The 24861-nt window shown below is 39.0% G+C and overlaps 1 protein-coding gene across 1 annotated transcript; it reads right to left on the reverse strand.

The window, feature by feature from the left end:
• Positions 1 to 893: 893 nt before the first annotated feature.
• On the reverse strand, positions 894 to 21654 carry slc25a36a (solute carrier family 25 member 36a). The gene is made up of 7 exons (XM_082512906.1): positions 21225 to 21654; positions 18746 to 18910; positions 16613 to 16690; positions 12193 to 12293; positions 7370 to 7436; positions 6962 to 7251; positions 894 to 3816 (listed from the first exon to the last, which is right to left on the reverse strand). Exons 1-7 carry the CDS (start codon positions 21263 to 21265, stop codon positions 3623 to 3625), a joined length of 936 nt encoding a protein of 311 aa, XP_082369032.1. The 5' UTR covers positions 21266 to 21654; the 3' UTR covers positions 894 to 3622.
• Positions 21655 to 24861: the final 3207 nt, after the last annotated feature.

Raw genomic sequence — 24861 nt, forward strand, 5'->3', positions numbered from 1 at the left:
ACAATGTGATCATAAAGGGATGGACATGATCAGTAACAATACTCAGGCTGTGGTGTTTAAATAATGCACAGCCTGAGTCATCCAGAAAATATCCCCCACACCTTTACATGCGATTACATTACAGCCAGAATCATCCATACAAAGCAGGATTGATCCATACTTTCATGTTGTTGTTGTTTTTTTTTTTGCCAAATTCTTACACTGCCATCTGAATGTTTTCTACAATCCTCTAACGTCCAGTTTTGATGAGTCCTTGTGAACTATTGCCTCAGTTTTCAGGAGTGGTGGTAAAAAGTGCTTGAGTTATTTTTACCCCCCCTGCAGTCTGGCCATTCTCCTCTGACACCAAACAAGGCATTTTCTTCCAGAGAACCGCCACTCACTGGATATTTTCTTTTTCCAGAGAATTCTCTGTGAACCCGAGAGATGGGTGTGCAGGAAAACCCTAGTAGATCGGTAGTTTCTGAAATACTCAGATCAAAATCATGTAAATCACCTTCCTTCTCCATTCGCATGCTCGGTTTGAACTTTAGCAGGTAGTCTTGATCATGTCTACATACCTAAATGAATTAATTTGCTGCCATGTGATTCGCTAATTAGATATTTTTGTTTACAAAACTGAACACGTTTCCTCCCCCCCAAAACAAGACATTCAAACAAGAATGGGAATATTTTTAAGCTAATATTTTTGAAGTGGTGCATATAATCACCTGCCTAATATCATGTAGTTTCCCCTTCAAGAGGCCCAAAGAGTTCTGACCTATCACCTGTTGTTCCAGGATAATATAATCCAAAGACAACAGAAACATCCACATGAATGAAAGCGTCCCACGACAGATGCTTTTTGGAGTTAGTACAAGAAATTTAACAAAAAACAAAACAATAGATACAGGTTTAGTTGCAAATGAATGTTTATTTAATTTTGCTTTAAAAAACAAAAACAAACATTTTCATGACTGAACTGGAAAAGAACAAGCTTCAAGCTGGGTTTTCAGTAAACCCAACTTGAGTCTGCATTCTGACCGAGCACACAGGCTAGAGACAATAAATTGCATTCAGCCTTTGAAATTAGAGGTAACAAAATGTAAATGTTTGCACTGTTTGTCCAGTTGTCTGAAGAAAAACAGCTAGTTAGTGTTTTTAGGAAAAACATGGGATGTTAAAATTGGTTAGCATGTTTTGATTTGTTTTGTTTAATTAGGGGGAGGGGCTGCAACTCAGTGGAGACTAAATATCAATAACAAGTTACAACACTTCAGTTTGCCTCTGAAATGATGCTGCAACTCAAATGAGGGAAATGAGTGTTCAAGAACACAATGCATCAATTATTAGATTTTCTTTTCTTTTAACTGGAGAAAAATACTTTGGGGAAAAGCACAGTGCTTTGTTAAACTTGACATAATTCTGTATGCAAGGGAAATTCTGATTAAAGCTTAAACACAATTTGAAAGATAATAAGTGCCAAATTTTACCAAAAGGTCATCTTTTCGTGAACCTCTTCAAGTGGTCAGTTAAACGGGCAACTTCACAGTCTCACCAATAAACCTTTCCCGTAACAAAATTTGTAATCATCCTACGCAGCAATGGTACCATCACAGAAAGATGATTCCAGTTTTTAAGCTCACAATAAATTAACTTCCATTTTTATATTCTTAAAAAAAAAAAAAAAAAAAAAAAAACTGAGGAGAACCAAACAAAATCTGATAGAAGGTACGAAACAATGTAAACAGACCAAATGACAGAAACATCCAAACGTTGCAAACTGGAACACTTTGATGGAGGACAAAACAATACTGTGGCTCATATGCTTACATTTTGTATTGGTTGAGCAGCTTTTGGAAACTACGTGTAAGCGCGACAGCTTACAGCAACACACAAACACAAGAAAAATCAGTCAAGCAACATCAATATTCATGTCAAAGCCATGAAAACAATCATTTGCTAATGCAAACTACAGCATGATCAGAAACGGGTCTAAGGGTGGGGAAAAAAAGGAAAAAAATTTGATATGCATACACAGTATCTATATTATTTACAAACATGTGGACATCCTTCACAACTACAGACAACTCTTAACTGTACAATAGATCTGCTCTAGGAACAGTTGCGCAAAATACCATTTTGATATACAGTAATACTTTTTTTCCTTTACAATGTACAAGTTTAACCTGTCCACACAATAAAAATGCAAAGCACAAGCCTAAAAGGCCACAAAAGTGCATGTTATCGGGTCGGTTGGAAGCCACTGGAAGCAAGCACTGGAATGAAAGTGGGAATGAAAGCTCCCAGTATCATAAAGGAGATTCTCCGTACTCCAAACCAGTGTCTTGCAGGATTAATAGTTAGTGGAGGGAGATCTGGAGTAGTTATTATTTATTATACATGCAGGCGCAAAGGCCTGCAAATGCACGGACACACAGATCATGTAAATTGTTCAAACACACACACACAAACATAAAGACACACTCACGTACAAACAGGCTATGGGGTGATAAAACTCCATCACTCTGCTCCGACTCCAATATTTCCCCGAACCGTCACATTATATTCAAGTAGCAACGCTAATAGAAGATACTTGGTACCTTTTGTTGTGTTGCATGCTTCACATCAGAAACAGGACACGTTGGTCTCGTGTTTTTATCCAAGATTTTTAAGCCCTAAGCAGTGACCGGAGACAAAAGTTGGCCTTGGAAACAATCGGATTTCAATTTTTACCAAATAGTGCACTAGTAAGACCGCCTAAGACTAAAAACTCACAATTTCAAAGAAAGTGATCCCAATCAACACCCAGATTTATCGTGTTTATACCTTTGCCCATGCTTCATGCCCCTAACAAGTTAAATAATTTCAGCTGGGTGGTAGTTGTGAACAACGACGATACAAACAAGCGACACTGAAACAGTGAAGGCCACCTTCAGCAAAAACATGTCACCACCAGGCACTGCGTCACAGAGGAATAAAACACTGAATGGAGGCCAGCGTTTTGACATAGTCTTCATCAACACTGACTAGTGTCACAGTCACGTGCTCAAGTGACAGTCACTATCACAAGCTCATCATTGTGTTTCATTGTATTTGGCCAGTTTCTGCATGGCTGTGTGTGAGATTCAGGCCCTCTAGGGGACATAGGAGGAGAATGCTTGAAGCCACGCTCTCTGTAGTGCAACAGTGTGTGGCTCAGGGGACGTCTTTACATCATACGAACTTTCCTTCTAACATTCTGCCTCAGCTGCTAGTCAGTTAATCGTACCGGGGTATCACAGCACTAAGGCAAGTGCAGACTAAACATACCAAACAGAGATTTTTGGATTACTCAAAGTGACCTACATTTAGTTTCCATCTGTCTTGTCAAGTTGAATTGCCTCCAAGCACTCTCCTCCCACGGTATCTCTACAAAAGTTTAAAAAAAAAAAAGAAGTTTATCTTCTGTCTAAAGAGAAGGATGCCAGCTAAATCCTTTCTGTTAAGTCCACTGAACACTGCATAAACTTTGAGTTGTGTCTTCGGGTTTCCTTTAATCTTCATTTTGACGTTTCATAGCCACTGTTTCCAGCAAAAGGTCATCTTTCTCAGTCACTTAACGGTCTCCATGTTTAAACAGAGCAGAGACATTCACGATAGGCTAACAGCCAAGTAGATAGACCACCACCTCATATGTGCACATCATGATGGCCGTGTTGGGAATCTGTCTGACGAGATGAGTGGTTAGGCCGCGGTACAGCGCCCGGTATCCCTCTTCCTTGGGTACTGTGAGCAGAGTGTGGAAGAAGGAGCGGTACTTGCTGCCTTCCTCTCGTAGTCGTGTGCGGATCACCTCTGCAATTAGAGAAGAAGAAGAAACTTGAGTTACATATTCTACTGGCTACTGGCTCTGTCAGGCTTTGCCTCTGAGTGTTGTGTAATTTCCCATTCATGAGACACACCAAGTTGAATTTCTCCAAAGTTAAGACAGGATACTAATGATTTCCAATCTAATACGTTTCACCTATCCTTTAAAAATACTAATAATGTTCCATTTGTACCAACAAATGGCAAGAAAAAACTAAACCAGTTATCAGACTAACTACAGTCTAAATCTTGTCCAAGTACAGAAAAGCCTTATATTTATTTCTACATTTTGCGATAGAGCTTCATGTTTATTGTGCAACAATTACAAAATATAAATAATCCACAACATTGCACTCAGCTTTGGCATAACATGTTTTTTCTGAATGAGTCCCTGGTGCCGTACAGTGGGGCAAAAAAGTATTTAGTCAGCCACCGATTGTGCAAGTTCCCCCACTTAAAATGATGACAGAGGTCAGTAATTTGCACCAGAGGTACACTTCAACTGTGAGAGACAGAATGTGAGAAAAAAAAAAAAAAAAAAAAAAAAAATCCATGAATTCACATGGTAGGATTTGTAAAGAATTTATTCGTAAATCAGGGTGGAAAATAAGTATTTGGTCACCTCAAACAAGGAAAATCTCTGGCTCTCACAGACCTGTAACGTCTTCTGTAAGAAGCTTTTCTGTCCCCCACTCGTTACCTGTATGAATGGCACCTGTTTGAACTCATCATCTGTATAAAAGACACCTGTCCACAGCCTCAAACAGTCAGACTCCAAACTCCACCATGGCCAAGACCAAAGAGCTTTCAAAGGACACCAGGAAAAGTATTGTAGACCTGCACCAGACTGGGAAGAGTGAATCTACAATAGGCAAGCAGCTTGGTGTGAAAAAAATCAACTGTGGGAGCAATCATCAGAAAATGGAAGACATACAAGACCACTGATAATCTCCCACGATCTGGGGCTCCACGCAAGATCTCATCCCGTGGGGTCAAAATGATCATGAGAACGGTGAGCAAAGATCCCAGAACCACACGGGGGGACCTGGTGAATGACCTGCAGAGAGCTGGGACCAAAGTAACAAAGGTCACCATCAGTAACACACTACAACGGCAGGGAATCAAATCCCGCAGTGCCAGACGTGTTCCGCTGCTGAAGCCAGTGCATGTCCAGGCCCGTCTGAAGTTTGCCAGAGAGCACATGGATGATACAGCAGAGGATTGGGAGAATGTCATGTGGTCAGATGAAACCAAAGTAGAACTTTTTGCTATAAACTCAACTCGTCGTGTTTGGAGGAAGAAGAATACTGAGTTGCATCCCAAGAACGCCATACCTACTGTGAAGCATGGGGGTGGAAACATCATGCTATGGGGCTGTTTTTCTGCCAAGGGGACAGGACGACTGATCCGTGTTAAGGACAGAATGAATGGGGCCATGTATCGTGAGATTTTGAGCCAAAACCTCCTTCCATCAGTGAGAACTTTGAAGATGAAACGAGGCTGGGTCTTCCAACATGACAATGATCCAAAACACACCGCCCGGGCAACAAAGGAGTGGCTCCGTAAGAAGCATTTGAAAGTCCTGGAGTGGCCTAGCCAGTCTCCAGACCTCAATCCCATAGAAAATCTGTGGCGGGAGTTGAAAGTCCGTGTTGCTCGGCGACAGCCCCAAAACATCACTGCTCTCGAGAAGATCTGCATGGAGGAATGGGCCAAAATACCAGCTACTGTGTGTGCAAACCTGGTAAAGACCTATAGTAAACGTTTGACCTCTGTTATTGCCAACAAAGGTTATGTTACAAAGTATTGAGTTGTATTTTTGTTATTGACCAAATACTTATTTTCCACCCTGATTTACGAATAAATTCTTTACAAATCCTACCATGTGGATTCATGGATTTTTTTTTCACATTCTGTCTCTCACAGTTGAAGTGTACCTCTGGTGCAAATTACTGACCTCTGTCATCATTTTAGGTGGGGGGAACTTGCACAATCGGTGGCTGACTAAATACTTTTTTGCCCCACTGTATATAACCATCCAATATTAGTCCAAGACTGAAAATAATTCCCAGTGACCACAGCTTTTGCCCCCTGTTTGAGTAATGGTACAGACTGCATGTTTAATTTACAGCATGTTAAAAACAGGGTTCTTATTTTGGTTCCAACAACTGGAAACTATTTAAAATAAAAGAACTAAAAACATAAATAGATAATTAACTTTATGCATTTGTTATTTACACATCCGCCTCAGTTGTAAGTGCTGAAATTTACTGAACTAAAAGTCTGCCCTCGGGATCCATTTGTAAAGATTACTTCTTTGCTGGGAATAAATATTCTTAAGGCTGAACCACAAACAGTAGCTGTGTCCCAAAACCTAGGTCACATCCTTCGGAGGCTGTGAAATAGGACGGTCTAGCCTTCAGATTTGTGTCACCGCTGTCTCGGTGGAGTTTAATACACTCAGCCGTCTGCTCCTTGCTATCTAAAATATAACAGGGCACTGCCGTAAATTCTTGACCATCTCATACTTCTGTTTAATCAGTTTTCTGTTTGTTTGTTTATTCAGCTGTGTGAAAACTCCAGAGGAACCCACCCGAGGGATTAATAAAGTTTATACGTTTTTATAAGTTTTATTTAACCCCCGGCTAGCTATCGATCTGGTGGGTAACAGAGATCTCCAAAAATGTCAGAGCACTTTTGCAAATATGTGATGTCTTGATAAACCAAGCAGATATTTGAGGTTTACACAGCTACATTCTCGCCTGAAAATATGTTAAAAGTTTATTTTGTGACCCAGAAAGGTATAATAAGAGTAATATTAAAACTAAGTAGCTGCCGCCATATTTGGAAACTGGAACTGGCTGGGCTGCGCGATGAACGAAGGATACAGCCGACCCATCCTTCAAATCTGGGGAAAAGGAGGACGCATTTATCAGCCGCATTCGGAGGAGTCTACGAATTGGGACAGCCTTCGTTGCGTCGCTGTGACATAATTGGTCTACAATTGCGGCCTCAGGAGGATGCAGCCTATGTTTTGGGACACAGCTAGTATGAGGAAGGGTACAATAGAAGTATTAAATATTAAGACCTTTATCCTTTGACTACAACATATGAAAGTGAGTGAGAAGATTACCATGAGGATAGGCGATGGAGGTGGCACAGGTCTTGGAGGTGGCAGCTGCAAGCATCATCCCCACAAAGTCAGAGGCATCTTTGACAGATTCCTCCTCTTCGTCCATGCTGGCCTGAGCCTTGTACTCAAGCCATTTTCGCTTGATAGTTTCATAGATGACAAAATGGATAACAGTCTCAGAGATGCCAGCGTATGAGGCTGACATACCTCTGTAGAAACCTCGTAAGCCATCCATCTGGTACACTCGTCGTATGCACTCAAAAGCACTCATACGCCGCTCGCCACGATTCCTGCCATCACACAGACACTTTCAATTAAAATTAAATAACTTTTAGAATAATTTACTCTCATTAGTTTAACAACGCATTTTTCCATCATTTTTACACTTATCAGAAAAATCCTCCTCACCTGGAGTCCAGCTGCAGACGGGTTTTAATCAGCCAGATGGGATTGGTGGCTGTGATGGCGGTGAACCCTGGCAAATTTAGAAGAGGTCAGAGGTTCAGACACAGGCAGAGACACTCATTGTAAGAACACATTAAAATAAACTAGATTAAGCTACACAGTACAAATACAGTGAGAAAGCACTTCAGGAAACAGGATCAACTGGCTGAGGTGTTTAAATGAATCTCATTACAAGTCTTACGTAAAATACATCGATATCATCAATTCAGACAACAGTATAACAATTAAATCTGAATTTTTTAAAAATATTTTGAGTTACAGACACAAAAAACATCTAATCTGTTAACTTATTGATCCTCTTCATATGAAATGCTACTCAAGTGCATATAAACAACAGGTAAACAGTTCTCCTTTTGAAGTAAAAGATCTCAGATAACAGTGCATGAAGGCAGCAGCTTTCAGCTATGACTGTCTAGATATTTTTTTTATGTATGGATCTGGATAAAAACTAACTGCAAACAGCAGCAAATGTAGGCAAGCAGCAAACTCATTTTAGGCCTTTACATGTGGCTGATAAATGAATAAGAGTTTGTAATTAGAACTTATCCTCAAACGTTTTTATTAACATAGCATTACACACATCACCTTAATCAGTGTTTACAAACAAATCTACCCATACAGAAATAAACATCACAACACAATAGGTTTGACCCTTAGCTTTGATTAGTCTCTAGATTTTCTACAATGGTTAGCAATGCTCATTTAGTCTTGGTCCCTAAAAACACACGTTCTTTATATTTATTCTAATATGAACCAGTGGTTAACTTGACTGGACACTACAGACAGGTTGTAGGCCATATACTAGCACAGCTAGCACAACTACCGCATAGTGAAGAAAAATGTTGTCTAAAGGAGATTCTTTAATTATTTACTAGTGGAAAGTCACTGCTAGGAAGTCTAAAGTGTAACCGTTACTTTTTAATCGTGGTGAGTAAACCCTGTTTCACTATCTGCCTGCCAACACACTTGGTAGATGTTAGCTTAATTTGTAACTGATCGCAACTATTCTTGATCAGTAGAAATGCTAGATAATGTACAGTAAAGCAAAGCTTGCTGTGTATAGTATAAAGCTAATTAATCTGCACTTTGTATCATTACGAAATGACACAAAGTCTCTTTAAAAGTCTGTGCTAAACGGATGTACCAGTGAGAAGTAAAACATGGCCTTTTGCAGAAAACAGCTAAGACCAGGGCAAGGCTATGAAGAGACCTCAGTCACGTCTAGTGTATCGATGCAGCAGAGACCTATGTTAAGGCAACTGCATGAAGAAGAAAGGATTACACAGGTCTGTTGAAGAGAAGAGGAGAACAAAAGGAGGAAGAAGAAAAAAAGGAGGAAGTAGAATGAAGTAGCTTCTATGGCGTGTACTCACGAGGGAGGGGCAAAGCTCCTCCAGCTCCTCCCCGCTGCAGCTAGTAGCCTGCAGATATGGGGGGCTCAGATGGCGGGGATGTCCCACCCAATCACGCAGGGGTGAAAGCTTTACAGTAAAGCCCTAAAATAGACACAGGCTTTTCTGTACCACAGTCACACACAAGCAGCAGTCACATCCACCCCAAATCCCACCAACCACCCACATCAACCCACTTTCTGAAGTAGATGGAGAAGAGATGGGGGGTGAAGGACTCATACCACCCCCCATCTTTCACCAAACTATGATCCCAACTCTGTGCCCCAACCCGTATAATTTACCCATCTTTAAACTGCTTTAATTTGTGTTACATTTTTATTACTTTTACTTTATCCCCACTTTTTGCAGTAAAGAAGACGACTAATCAGAGGCCCAAACCAATCCAAGCCTCCAGCTCTATCTCATGAGAGCAAGCTAAAAATCACAAGAACACAAAGACATAAAAAAAATAAACTGGAGAGGTATTCCTTATAACCATTGAGCCAATATCAGTTTTTAACCTAAACTCCTTGTCTGAAAATAAAAGAGGCCGGTGGAAATGCTAACCTTGCCGTTCAGTGTAACAGACTCAAACACTTTATGTGACAGGGATAAAGAGAATGAAGAAACTTTGTATGAATATGTGATAAGAATGAAGTGACTGATGACAATGAAATAATGGATGGAAATCAAAAGGACAATCCTTAACTTACAGATGTGGTGTGCTAGCATAATACACTCGATATTTCAACCATAACGCAGAATGTGTGCATGAATATGGGTGACAGGAGAAAGACCACCAGGACTTTATTTCCAGCTTTTACCTCGATGAGGAAACGGCGCATGCTATACCAGCGGGAGTGCATTAAGTCACCATTTACTTCAATGACACAGAGCAGTTAATCTTTAGTCTAAAACTGTATCAACTCACAATATTTGACTATTTGTTCAAGTGTTAACTTTCTAACAACATAATAATGATTATATTTTATGTAAATTTAAAAACAAAAAGTGTGTTCTTGGGCTCAGCAGGCCACCAGGCACATGGAAACGCTGCCGCATGTTGTATATTATGATCCTTCAATACTCAAATAATCCCTGTGCAATTTTTCCTGAGGGGTTTGACCTACATTCAGGGACAGCAGCATGCTTTAGATTAACTGCTGAAGTCTAAAGCTGTTCTTCCACACATGCACTGCAGCCGTGAAGTTTTGTAGAACAAAAATATCACAGTCGACTCCCACAAATATCAGGTAGACCACACTAAGAATTACAGTAGTGAGAGTGCTTATGAAGCAGATCATATGAGTTCATATGTTAAAATAGCTTAAGTAAAGAAATGGGATTTGAATGCATACAAAAAGTTCCCATTGCAGGAGCAGTGAAGCTATAAAAGACATCGACTTCACAAAGTTAGTTTATAAAACTGAGCACGAATTCACAGCATCAGTATCAATTAACTGTCCCTGAGGTTTTGGCATTGACCACCGCATTAAATCTATTACTGATAAGCACTGATAATCTTAGAGACAATAAAGATGAAAAAGCGAGAGAGGGATACGTTTAGTATCATAGCAAAACATTTGTGTAGTGACACAACAATTTGTCCACATTAAAACATCTGAAATTTTTAAAGCTAGTTTTTAAGCACTTGCGTGGTAACAGTCAGACTGTATTTATATCCTTACCTGCATTTCTTTGAGATTTACAAGAGAAATTTATGCAACTGTTATAAGTATGAAAAAGACTAAACACCAAGGTCCATCTCTTTCTATGTGCGTTGATGTGTTCCCGTTTTATCACTTACATGTGTATGTTTTCACTGCATTTTATCCACAATAATGAATTTATCTTTAAGTGGTGCCAATACTGATGGGGTTAAACTGCTAAGGCAATTAACTGTCTTCAGGAAATTCAACTAATTTAACAAGTAAACACGTGAAATGTGAAAATACCATCAGTCCAGTTCTCCTTGGAAAGAAATGACTGAAGCACTCAGTGTTGATGAATGATGACAAAACACAAAATGAAAAACACACCGAGTGCAGCCTTCTGTGGCAGTGACAAGGTTAGCATTTCGTTTGTGCTGACAACAAAAACTGTCATTACTTTAGCTTTAATGTATTGATGAAACACGTTAAAAGGGGAGGGGGAGGTGTGTGTTAAGATTAAGGAATAATAAACTTCATCATGAATCTAAAACTACACACCAGCAGCAAACACCTGCTGTAAGCAATGCTAATACCATTAAAAATGAATAACCATTATGAATTTAATTAGAAAAATCACCATGGTTTTCATCATACCAGTGTAAAGAAATGGGGTGCTACCTGACGTGTCCGCCCGAGTGCCAGGGGCCCCGGTTGACCTTTGGGGGCCGTGTTCTCTTCTCTATACACACACAGAGCAAAGGGGAGGGGGGCCCAGACCACACTGTTTAAGTAACAACTGGGATGTTAAACCATTTACAGTGTCCTCTGGAGAGGCCTCAAAATTAAAGAATTTAATAAAACAGAAAACAAAAAAAAGAGAGGAAAAAAGGGCGAGGAGGGGATTCAAAACAAAAAACTTTAACGAAGTACATGAGGGACAGCGGGGCTAAGAGAAGAGGAAAGCACAACCCAAACTTTGAGGACCGTAACATTTTTCTCTTTTGTATAACAGATAAAACCAAATACAGATCAGCAGTTAGGGAATTGCAGCCTGAAATGTTTCATCTGGTATGGGTACATGAAATTCTGGCACTGCTGATATCAGGATTTGTCTCCTCAACTATTCGGGGACTATCAAGGCTACCATGGAGAGATAAGATACTGCATTATCGGCCCAGTTTAGTTACAGAAAGGATTGTTTGCAAAGAAGCTGATATGTAATAAAAGATGTGATAAGAACCTTTCACCTCTTACAGATTCAAGGTCCCCTTAAAGTAGAGGATGAACTCTGAAATATTGTAGAAACTGCAGTATTTAAGACATGAATAACTCATCGCGACATACACAATAATCAAGGTTATTTCGATCCCAAGAGGCTTAAATTGTGCTTTCTGATAAATCAATGATTGTTTATATTAATATTTCTATACAAGAAATAGCTAAGTAATGCCGACTTAAAAACAGACATTATCAGTTAGCTTTAGCATGCGTCAGGTCTGGGGGAAGGGTGGTGTCTGGGATACTTAAATTGTACAAAATAAAAAAAATAATGAAAGTTGTTTGATAGAGAAAAACTAAATAATTCTTTTTTCTTTTTCTTTCTTTTTTTTATAAATAAAACCCATCAGTAAGAAACACTGCCCAGGCAGACTGACAAACAGTCAGACAGGCAGATAAAAAAGACAGACAGACAGAAAGGGGGAGGGGAAGGAGCAATCATTACCTGCCATCCCAGCCGACACCATATGCACCTGGGTAGAGTCTGGCTCCAGCACTCCATTAAGCTTCTCCTTGGCTGTCGAGTAGGCCGCAAAGTATATCGCCCTGTGTGACGATTAAAACGGAAGAGAGAGAGAACTTTAATTACTAAAAGACTCAGGAAAGGAAAGAAGTTAATGACGTGTCCAGGGAGTAAATATAAAACAAAAGCATACTAGCTGTGACTGTACCTGCAGAGCTATTTAATGTGTAAATGATTAACAAGTTAGCTATATTAAGTACAAACACATCATTTCAGTTGCACAAAATTAAATACTGCCCAAACTGAACATGGGGAACATGCAGTAAATTCAGCTAATTTTAAAACTATACAACACTATAAATAAAATCGGTGTTTTAAATTCTTGTGCTCCATTTAAAATGTCATTATACACATTTGTGAAGCTAGTTCTCGCACATAAAACCACAGAACAAAAAGGCGCACAATGGCTACTGCTGTCGGTAAATGGCATTTCTTATTTTCTTTGCTGACAGGCCAATAACAGCCAACAAGTCAAATACACATCAGTACTGATGTTCGGCTGATAAATACGTGCCTCTCTAGTGTGCACATGCACAAATGTCATGCTTTAGAAACAGATTTTTCCTCCCATGATTCTAGCTGCTCTTCTATAAATGAAATCATAGGATTTAATCAACACTGACTGGAATTAAACTCCGTGACCTCTGCTCTCAGCCCTCGTTCTGGATTTGAGAGCATGCATGCAAAATGTAATCACGCTGCTCTGCAGACGAATGATATGATTGGCTCTGAAAGCATGTATGCAGCTCACGAGCAAAGAGAGATTTTCGTGGTGCAAGCTGTGTAGAAATCGGGTCGAGTGTGTTGTTAATGAACGCCAGCAGCATGCCCGGTGGACTGTTGAGTGTCAGAGGCTTTGCAGCATCAGAGTGTCGTTTCGTAAATACCACAGCAGACAACAGCGCTGGAGTTCACACCTCCGCCTGCTGATAAATAAAGTAATAAGATGTTTCATTCAATTATACTAAAGTCGCTTGTTACAATTCTGCATATACAATTATTTTGTCGGACACTAATGGTGGCATTTTGATCAGTGTATTGTTTGTACTGTGAGCACTAATGAATCTGGCTGCTCTGAATAATGAGAGCAGCTCATAAATCCATTTTAAATTATTTATACTAACATTTCACCACGTTACAGCCAATGTAATTTGTTTTAAACTGCATCCTAATATGCTTCTCTACATTAATGGTTATGAATGAAAACAAAGTGAATAAAATTAGCTAAAAGCTATTCTTTATTCCCACAAAACACAAAGCAGTGGAACCCTAAAAATGGTTTCTTGAGGTAGTTTTTTTAATTTATTTTTATATATGGGTTAACTATTAACCACCATGTTTCCTGTTGTCATATCCTGTCTATAAAGCAGTGGAAAACCACATAATTTGCCAGCGAGTTCATCAGGTTCACCTCTTATGTGATAACATCCTCCTATAGCACTACTTCCTATAGCTGTCATGGCCAGCCATTTCAGTACAACAACACAGGACTGACAGACACAGATGCACTGGATGGACCTAAAGGGCAGACAAAGAGTGAAAGACCCACGAGAAGAGAAAGAGTATCATGAAATCATGACACAGACGATACGTAAAACTAACCAGAAAAGGAAGAAGACGTCGGCGGTGACACAGCAGTAACTACAGAGAACTAGAACGATCAGGGAGGGATTATACACAAACACAACTGCCTTAATTTAGAAACCTCATTTTAACAACAGCAGTGGCTGTCACATGATGAAAGCGTAACAGCTGGCCGGCGTCTGCTGCTGCTGCTTCACGGGAATTTGATTGACTCCATCCAGACGTTAGGGCAGATAAGCTAAGAATTAGGGAACCTTCTCATTTCCGCACAGATTTGAAGCACAGATTTCCATTGTGCTGCTGCTGTGATTGAGAGAAGTTTACATGCACATTCCTGGTCTTCCATTATTTCAGACATTCCTCAGTGTGAAAGCAACTGAATTACAGTCCTGTACTCTTTGTCTCACTTACTGCTTACATACTTATTAAATTGCAACATTTCAGTCAAACGAACCCTTATAAGGAGAAGCAGCTCGAGCTCAGCATACGTACAGTGTGCATTTATATACACAGGTAATGAGCACCTTGCATCCATGTGCATCAGCACTTGTATTCATAGGACCACAAATACCTCAGTAACATAAATCTGATGCTAGAGTAATTATAATGTCATATTTGATGAATAGCTTTTTTACTTTTTGTCCATTTTGAGTTTTTCGTATTGCTTTTTTCAGTTAGTTTCTAGGTTTTCATGTTTCTGTTTATATCGACTAAAAATATGTAGCTTTAGTTTTTATTTGCTGTTTATTTATTTGTGTTTAGTTTCCTTAAAACCAATAATGTGAAGGGTCAGGAGCAAAATGTCAGCACAACATAAACAACACTTTGTTCAAGCAGCTAATTTAAAGTTGTGTAGGCATTCCAAGTCTCAATAAATAGAGGCGCCAAAGCCTCATGAGACAAGTTGTGTTGACGAATGTGACCACATTTTTAAAGCCTAAAAATAAAAAAGGTACATTCTGTATGTTTTAGTCCATTTTAGTTCGCTCTATGAGCACTCAAACCACTTCAGTTCTCATTCAGTCTAGTTTTATTTCCGTAGTTTTAGTCAACTATAACAAAACAGAAGATAAAATTCATCTAACATCTGTGAGGCCAGAATACGTAAATCTGAATGCTACTTTTGAGAGTTTTTTTGAGAGCATATTATGCATGCACAATTAATCCCACTGCTCCTTTGTGTTATTGTATTTAAGCCTGAATGTGTTAAGACTTTGTGGTTTAAGCAAATAGAACAAACTGTAGAACATATGAAACTAAAGATCCAAGGTTGATGAAGCCAACTTTCTGATCACAAATTAACATGGAAACAACACACTGATTATATTAAATTTCAAAGTGGTCAGTAATTCTTTATAAAACAAGTGATGTATTAATTTCTAATGCCCTGCAACATAATTCATTCTTCATTTATACTTCCTTACTTTTCTTACTGTGTGGAACATTGAGGATTGACTTAAATGAGAATAAATTCAACAGTTCTGTTACAGTAAAAGAGCAAAGTCTGGTTACTATGATCACACTTAACCACAGTGTCTAAGGTCCCACATTATGTATTTTAATTATTCTGTTTATTTATTTAATGCTTAAAGCAATAAAATTGCCCAAGTAATTTCTTGCATTAAAACAAATGCTCTACAAATATGTTTGAGGGTTATATTTGAGAACATTGTAGTTTGTTTGTTGTCGTTTTCTTCTTCTACTTGGAAATGAGGGCAGCTTTACTGATAACAACATAGGCCAGGCATATCCAAGTGCCACTTCAGCCTGAGCCTGTTCATTCACTATTTGTTATAAAGGCTGCAGATTTTATATGAGCTGTTTTACACTGTGTAAAATGCAAGCCTGAATAAAATAAATAAATAAATATCAGGTCACTGTATATAATGTTCACACAACTGGGCAACACTACAGCTCACCTGAACAACCGGGGGAAATATGCTGAAGGGCACTGCAGTGGCTCAGGTTGGAGTCCACTCCAGACTATTTCCTGTGTGTCATTGCCCCATTCTCTCTTTGCTTTTGTGTCTCCTCTACACTGTACTGTCAAATAAAGTCTGCAAATACTAAAAAGAAATCTTTAAAGAAAAATGACTGCTGTTGAATGATATTTCAATACATCATTTTGAACAAAGTTGTACTTCAGTTTTTGACTTGGTCATAATGAGTTTGTTATGGCTGATAACACTGTAACGTTTTAATAAATCAACAAAAATCAAAAAACCTTATTTGTCTTTTGGATTCTGAGACTTTTGAATTTATGTGATGCTGATGAAGAACAACATCGGCCTGAAGTATATGTGACGCTACTAATACTACTGGTTGACAGGCAACCCATTCTCAGTAGACAGATTGAGGCACTTACTATCTGTATTTCAGCAGTAAATAAGACAGCACACAGGAGTTAAATTTAACAGCTCAGCTGCTGCCCATAATACAGCCTGAAGACTTTCCCCCAGAAACATTGTCTCATAGAGTTTGATTAAACATGTCAAAATAAATTACACAGGCATGCCTTTAACCCGATAGCAGGGCAGTGCTAGTGCGGATGATACTGCTGCTAGCTAACTGCTTCTTACGCAAAAAAAAAAATAAAAAAAAAATGAATTACTCATTCATGATCTTATGACACGCAAGATATGGAAGTGAAGGTTATTTCCCTTACTTTGGGCTCTGTTTCTGTGTTATTCCTAAAGAAATCGTAAAGCAGTTTTAACACACAACACTCCCACATTATTGCAGATAATACTGCACATACCTGGAAGGTGCCACACCTACAAGGTTAGGACCCAGTCCTCTGAAGAGTGAACGGGGTCCCTCTCTCTCTAGAATTAACCTGTCAAAAGAGCAAACATATGAGGAAATATTTCACTTTATAGTCAAAACACAACATGTACATTATTTAAACACTGGAGCATATTATACAGTGAATGGTTTAAAGATAACTCGTAATCTAAATTGTTTTCACATTTAATAACAGTTGTAAATTCATAATTACCACAAATCAGATTAAGCAGATTTGTTTCATGAAGTTAATTTAAACATGTTCAAAAAAAATAAAAATAAAAAAATCCAGCAATAAGAAAAAAAAAAAAGACATAGCTCGGATCCTACTGGAAGAAGTTAATTAGCTAAAAATAATTCTATTTATAGACTTTGCCTTTCTGCCCCACTTATGTGATTTCCTCATTTTATTATTTCATTATTAATCATTATGTTATCTGATTCTTCATTATTTATAGCAAATGGCACATCCTCTAGAAAGAAATGGGTCTAAAACCAGACAACACACGTGATTTGGAGTGAAGGTGTCCTCCGCCCTAAAAGGGATCTTGGCATGCACCACACTGCACGTTGACCCACTTTGACGTGTGTCCTCCCACCCCCCTCATTAGCTATGCTGCAGTTCGTGCTTTCATCCTTCTCCACTCTGTACCATGAAATAGTGTTGCTGTACTTCTGCTGCAAGATGCTGCTTATTTTGAAGACAACACAAGAAGTTGACTTATGTTGCCACAACACCGACACAGAGCCCAAAACAATGTCCACATGAGCTGCAATCTCTTAGTCAACTGTTATTAAACAAAATCCTGACAGGAGCACTGCCTGACAGCAGACTAACATCCCAGACCTACTGTCAGAACAAATCAATTTTTAGGCTCATTGTTAAAGAACGTTATAGCTAACCCCACTAGTGACAAAACAAAACCTAGGGAACTGCAAAAGTGCAAGATCAGCATGTTGCCTGTGTAGCCTGCCAATTATAAATACTCTAAATATAAAAAGCATTTTATATTCCTGTGATACAGAACCAAACATAAGAGGCTTGTCAAATATAAAGGTATTTACAAAATAACTAACGGCACCATTCAGCAGTGGAAAATTCCACACACATCCACACACTTATGCATTATGTAAGAGTGACATGCTCTCTGACATGCTCTTGTATAGCAGCTTGCCAGGGTACAATAATAGAGGTCCATATTTATAAAGGCAAGCTGAATATTTACTTGCTAATCCTGCAGTGGTTAATGGTCATTACAAGTAGCCACATCAGCTTTCAGCAGGTTCTAAGCAAATGCTGAGTTCCCCTCTACTCTCACTCTTACTTCATCTTTCTGACAAAATTCCACTCTGCCCAATGACAAGATGACTTACATTTATATTGAAGAAAAAAAAAAAAAAAAAAAAAAAAAAAAAACACACCTAAAAAACATGAACCATTCTTTGTGGATATCTTACATAAGTTTCAGAGAGAAAGTATCAAAAACAACAAAAGAGCTATAAGGTCAACATGAGGTTTAAATTATTGATTTTGTCTACAGATGTCAAAGAAAATAACCACTGAAACCAAAATGTTTATCTTCTTGTCTCGGTTAAAGTTGCTCTCTAAAATAAACAAACAAACAATCCACCAAAAAACAAAAAAGGCACTAATAACAACAATAACATCTATTAAAATAAGAAAGAAAAAGAAGTGCATTGGCAATCCAAATAAACTCACTCCCCAGGAAAGCCCAAGCATTCCTGAAGAAAATATTTTCAATTTGAAGCAACTTGACATCAGTTTGCAACTTACAGTGCACATATTAAAGGAACTGTGCAACAAGAAAAATCTGTTATCAGTGTTTCTGAGCCATTTCATAGTTTTGTTTGTTATTGCAGTGATGCAACGTTCCAGTAAGGAGTCATTTTATTAGAAGAAAATAACTCATTACATTAAAGTTACAATAATATGAGACGCACACACAGACCTTTTAAATGTAAGCAGCCAGCTAATGGACAAAATAATACTTAAACCAAGAAAAGACAACATTGAAGCCACATCATAACTGTTTATAATGTTAATTTCAGTGGATATCAATTAGGCACAGCTAATCTTTCTCCTTACTTGAGGCAGTGCAGAGGCCCCGGCGGGGAAACACGGGCAACACTGGCTCCGTTGACTGTGCTGAGCTGAACCTCAGAGACGTAGAGTGTAACAGAAGAGGACTGCAGCCTGGTCTTCACCACTTCCAGAGGACAAGTTAAAATGGCGCCCACTGTACCACCGCATCTAGTAAAGAAGCAGCAAGTATTGAGAAAAAAGTGACAAAATAGAACAGAAGCAAGACCAGGAAAAAAGTTTGCTGTGGCACCAAATATGTCCCCCCCAAAAACAAAACAACAAAAACAGCAAAAATCAAGTTATACTGACATAAGCCGAGTCACTTGAAACACTAATCAACAGAAACACAATCTGTTGTTCCCAAATTATCTGTGAGCATGGGCACATACACACACCGTGACCTGGTTTTGTGATATCCAAGATACTGACATATGAAAACAAACAGCTGGTTTCATGATTCATTTCAGAAGAAACTGACCGCAGCTCATTTGCTGAGTTTTGCCACCTGAGAAGCCCAGAATAAGAAGTCATCAAATTAGATCGTTGTTTAGCTCACTTGATAAACATAAACAAAAACCAAGTTGGTCACAAATACAAAAAACGTATATCCACTTTATATCATAACACATCAAGGTGTGCAAATATAACTGCATCACGACTGTTTTTTTCCATCATACAAACATTTTTGGCGCCCACCAAACAGGTTTTGGCCTTCCCCCAAAGGAAAATCACCAGGCCTCTCAAAGTATTTAAATAAACACTATGTTTTTTAGTGTGAGGTTTAATTTAGTCAAACTTAGCCTATTTTTAGTCATCAAATGGGTTTGAAATTAATTAATTTACAGAGACCTTTTTGCACTAACCATGGGGATAAAGCGTGTTTATGTGCACACAAAACCAGGAAAAATCTCATGTGATATAAATTAGTGTATTATTTGATAATTCATACGCTATAGTGTCATTTTTGTTGATCCCCTCTGCATTCACCAAAGGCTCAGTGCTTTCCACATATAGACAAAGCTTCAAAACCAAACCACCGCACAGCTGAAAAGTGCTTCCTGGTGATTGCAGTTGCAAGTTATAGAACTCGGCTAAAGGTTACAGAAGCCATGGCAGTGTGGTAGTATATGTTGACATCCTGGCAATGAATTCCTCTTGCTGCCGTCTCTTTTGAGCAGCACCAGCTATATTTACCTTTCAAAAGACCAACCCACATTCATGCTCAGAGGCAGCGGTGACCCTTGGCCTACTTTCTCAGCAACACTGGCTGTTGCATGTGTGCCTCTCTAATGCGAGGCTGTGGGAGGCAGCACTAGGCTGAGGCCTCCAGCTCAAGTTTTTGGGTAAAGCTGATTCAAAGTCTCTTGGGTAGTTCTCAGATTTAAAAGCAATAACAAGAGACATAAAGAAGTGCTGTGGCATGGTGGGATCACCCATTCTGAAAGTCACAGACTAAATGGGAAGATTAAAAAAAATTAACAAGTGAACTAAAACTAAAGACAATGGATTAAAACAAAAATCTATACTGGGCCAATCCACTTAAATGTCACATTTGTGCTTTCATTGTCCTTAATGAACTGGTTGTCAGGCCTCTTTACACAACTATGAATCAGAAGGATTGCTTTACTACCATGTGAGCTTCAACTTTAAGATTTGAACTACAAAATTCAAATGCTCTGTTACATAATGAAAAGCAGCAGAGAAATTAAATTTCACCAGTAAGTTTCTCTTTAAACCATACTTCCACCCAGAGCCAGTAGTTACGCAACACAAACTTCAAAGTGTTTTATTTTTTACATTTAATTAAGCCTTTTTTGATTAGATGGATATCTGCAAGACTGTAATCTAATGCTTTAACTGAACCGACAGAAAAATTGTGTGTGTGTGTGTGGGGGGGGGGGGGGGGGGGGGGTCTCAGTATGGATTAGATGTAAATGTTCATTTCATTTGGGAATACAATAAAGAAATAATTTAATTGGATCCACATAGGTGAGCATTATGCAACTACTTCTTAAATTACAACATAGCAGCAGAAAAATAAGCGTCAATGGCTGTTGTTGCAGATGCATTTGGTCAAGTCATTCAGAGAAAGCTACAACGAGCCCGGAAATGAATTCCACTTGTCATCAAAATAAAAGGCTCTCACTTGTGCAGAAACAGCCGGCATTTAAAGGACGATGAAATAAGAGGCAAGCTGCTCTGTGCTGTCTGGGAATAACGAGCTCGAATGCGCTTTCTGGCACATTCACATGAATGCTTTCCAGCGACACTGGTCATATTTTACAGCTTAACCGGAAGTTCAACTAGAACCGTTTTTGACAGTCGCGTACGCACAACCGCCAAGGTTGGAAGGGCACGCACGCGCTGCCTTAAAAAATAAAAAATAAATGGCGAGTTAGCTAGATAAAGCAGACGGGGGTCATGTTTCAAAATATATATTTCAAATTAGGTAACATTGATAGGGGAAACTGATGTGGCTTACCCTCCAGCGAACAAATGAACCAGTGTGTCCCTTTGGGTCATTCTTTAGCATACCCTGCCAAGCAGCGCAGGGTAGTCAAAAAACGGCTCTTTCCCCCGTCCCCTCCCGGTGCTCTTTGCCTCTGAGAGGATGCGCAAGTCCACAGACAAACGACGTCGACGACTAACCAGCGGTGGGGCGAGTCTCCGGTGATTCAGACTGCAGCGGGCCGACAAACCCCCCTCTCCCTCTCCCTCAGCTAACTCAGGTCCCCCTCTGACGCAGATATTTTCTATCTTCGACAAAAACAGCGGGGAGGTGCGGGCTCACCAGGCTTCTTGCTGGCGGTAAAATATCTCAGGTCTAACAAACGGTTTTATAGCACATCCGCGGTCTCATCTCCTTTCATCGCTGCACCAAGAGGAAGAAGGAGGCAGAGCTCATAGTATGTACTGTACGACCATAGGCTGGAAGCACACGCTGCCATTGGCCACCCTGCACTTAACGTCACATTGTCTCCGCCTTGATCATGCACTGTTCACATGCTCAACACTGAATGAATCTGGACTGCGTGTTGCTGAAGTGCAGCCATCCAAAAGAGATCGTTTTCACAGTTTGTGCTCTAAACATTTCAGACGTATCTGCTTTTGTCTCATTGAACCTCTTCAAAGTCAGACACTAGACCAAAATATGACAGACAAACACAATTATCAGCATAGAAACCCACCAGACAACCTACATGCAAATAATTTTACAATAATGTTTAATACCATATATATCCATATATAGTAATGGAGGGTCCTACACCAATGATACCAAGGTAGCTATACTTTATTATTGTTCAGTGTATTATTCCAACTTTGTTTTATTGATTTCAACAATGACATACAAAGTTAGCAACAGCAAAGTCACTCTTGATTTCAGAACAGTTGTATGTCCATTATACCCTCCAACCCCCCAACCCAAATTCTCCCCCTACCAGGTCCACACTAGACAAGACACTGCAGAGAACCAGTCTCTGCCCACACACACACACACACACACAAAACAACATCTCAGGACCCATACACATAGCAAGCATAACCCCCAAAAAACAACAACAACAACCCCCCCCCCCCCCCCCCCCGCCCCGCAAAAAGACAAACAAACAAACAAAAACAAACAAAGCAAAAACAGAGAAAACAAAAGCAGAGAAGGGACCAAACAAAACAAAAAGAAAAACAAATAGATAAGGTATAAATGAGATTTAAAAAAAAAAAAAAACATTATAATGTGGCTTCGCTCAGTTCACTTCAGACTCAGGAAGTAAAGTAATGGTGTCCACCAGCAAGAGAAATGATTTCCAGATTTTGTTAAATTGTTAAAATAGAACCTTTTAGAGAGAATCTAAGTTTTTCCAACTTTAAGTTAAAGAGTACATCTCTCACCCAATGATCATGAGTTGGGGGGTGGGGAAGCTTCCACTTCAACAGAACAAGCCTCCGAGCTAGTAAAGTGGTAAAGGCTTGGGCCTGTTTGAGGGGGCCAGATAAGTTCAAGTTGGGAGGAATGCCAAAAATTGCAGAGAGTGGCTTAGGAATTGTTCAGTGTATTAATTCATAGTGGTATAACTCTGCATGCCAGTTGGGTGACCTAAATCTTTTATTAATTAGACTCCATATTTGACTTGTAACATTTAATATGTAAAGTTTAGGTATATTAATTTTCAGCCATGCATGTACATCTATTCATGCAAATTGGCTAGTTCAATCACAGTCTTAGAGTGCTGGCTACAGAGCATCAAACAATCCAGCTCTGACTTGCAATCATATTTTGGCTTTTTCAAATGAGCTGGAAAGTCTTTTCTCTATCAGGTCTTAACCAAAACTGCATGGTGTTGAAAGCCAGCTGGTGATTTAATAATGGCATTAGCTACATAGCTTTGTAATTGGATGTACAGTATGATAAGTTGGAGTCATGTGCAGCGTTCAAACTGGAAACATTAAAACCAATAATGTCATGTCCTGCATTAGGAAGGTTATATGGAGTAACCTTTCTAATGGCATTTAGAATGATTTAGTGTCTGATGAAAGAGGGTGGTCTGCCTCTTATCTCATTAAAGAACATTAAGGTCCAATAAATGCCTTCAAATTTATATATTTAAAGAATATTTTGATGAAAAAAGCACTTTGTAAACAGAATCTCTTTAAGAATAATGTGTATATTTATTAATGACAAGGTTTTTCTCTCGTGACCTTTGACCTTAATTTGGAAGGGCATTCAACTGTACAAATCATACACAAAGATGTATCTGTAGTATCCCATGTTTTTTGCAATTATCATTCATTACTTACTTTAGGAATGGGTTTTTTTTTTCGTATTTTAAAATCGTGCACTTCAGTGGTAAATGGTGGTGTGTGTTTTTTTTTATTTACTGCATTATCAACCACTCTATTTTTAAGCACATTAACACAGAAGGTTTACTTGATCTGTCTTAGTTGTAATTTGTGCGAGGATCAAACGTGCTTCGGGATGATGTTTTGTTTATTTGCTGTAGAACTATCTGATTCTTTAAATCGATATTTGCAGTACAAAGTAAAAAGCATCAAAATCACTGATGCACTGATAAACATGGGGTACAGTGAAGTTCCACAGCAGTCATGTTTCTTGAGTATAGAAGAAGTAAGCGATAGTTAGAGAGGAAGCAAAAAAGTTAAAAGCCACAAAATGCCCTCGATTAATGGACACAAACCTTGTAAGACAATGGAATTATGCAAGTTTTTATAGGTGATCCCAAGGCCTGTCAGCACAGCAGGGTAGCAGCATGTCTTCTGGACATGAACTCGTAATAAATACTGTAGGATTGCTAAAATACTGTAGGATCTTAAATGGTCAGCAGAAGTCAACAATTGGTCAACAAACATAAAATGAACCTATTCCCCAGGTTCACTGGATGCTGAATATAGATTTGCACGGTGAATAAGGCAGCGCAGTCAAGTGACCTTTCATTAGGACAAGAGCATATCAGAAAATGAGAGAAACTAAATTACTACGTTCCATTAGCACTCACGAGGACGCCTGCAGTTTAAGGGATCACGAGAATGAAGTGCAGCAACTAAATTATACTGTTATTGACGGCGAATCGCTGTGAATAAGTCTGTCTCTCCCTGGCTGACTGTCACACCTCACTTCTCTCTCTGATGGCTGAGATTAAGTCACAAATTAAATCTCTGCTGTGTCATATGAAATGCATCAGACTTGTTTCAGAGCATTATTTTACTTGTGACAGCAGAAATGAGTCATAAATCAAGCAACTATTGCAAAAACTCAAGGAGAACCAACACACATTATTTTAATGATAGTAATAGCTTCCCCTTTGAGGCTCTGTCAGGATCTGGTGGACAACTCTGCCAAGTCAAACATGGAAAGCTACCTGCTGTGACGACCCCTTGTGACAAGAGGGCAGCTGAAAGTAGCTTTTTACTAATAACTTATACATACTTTAGAAATACTGATAAGTTATATAACTGTTACTTTCACACAATTTAGCATCATGGCTACCCAATTTATAAAGCTAATTAACTTGACAACCAAACTATGTTAAGTAAATGAGTTGCAAGCCCATGTGTGTGTCGGTCTGGGTTAAAGTCCACTGATGCATGTCTCATGACATCCCATG

The sequence above is a fragment of the Aulonocara stuartgranti genome (assembly GCF_965226115.1).
Source record: "Aulonocara stuartgranti genome assembly, chromosome: 18".
NCBI classification, from domain to species: Eukaryota; Metazoa; Chordata; class Actinopteri; order Cichliformes; family Cichlidae; genus Aulonocara; species Aulonocara stuartgranti.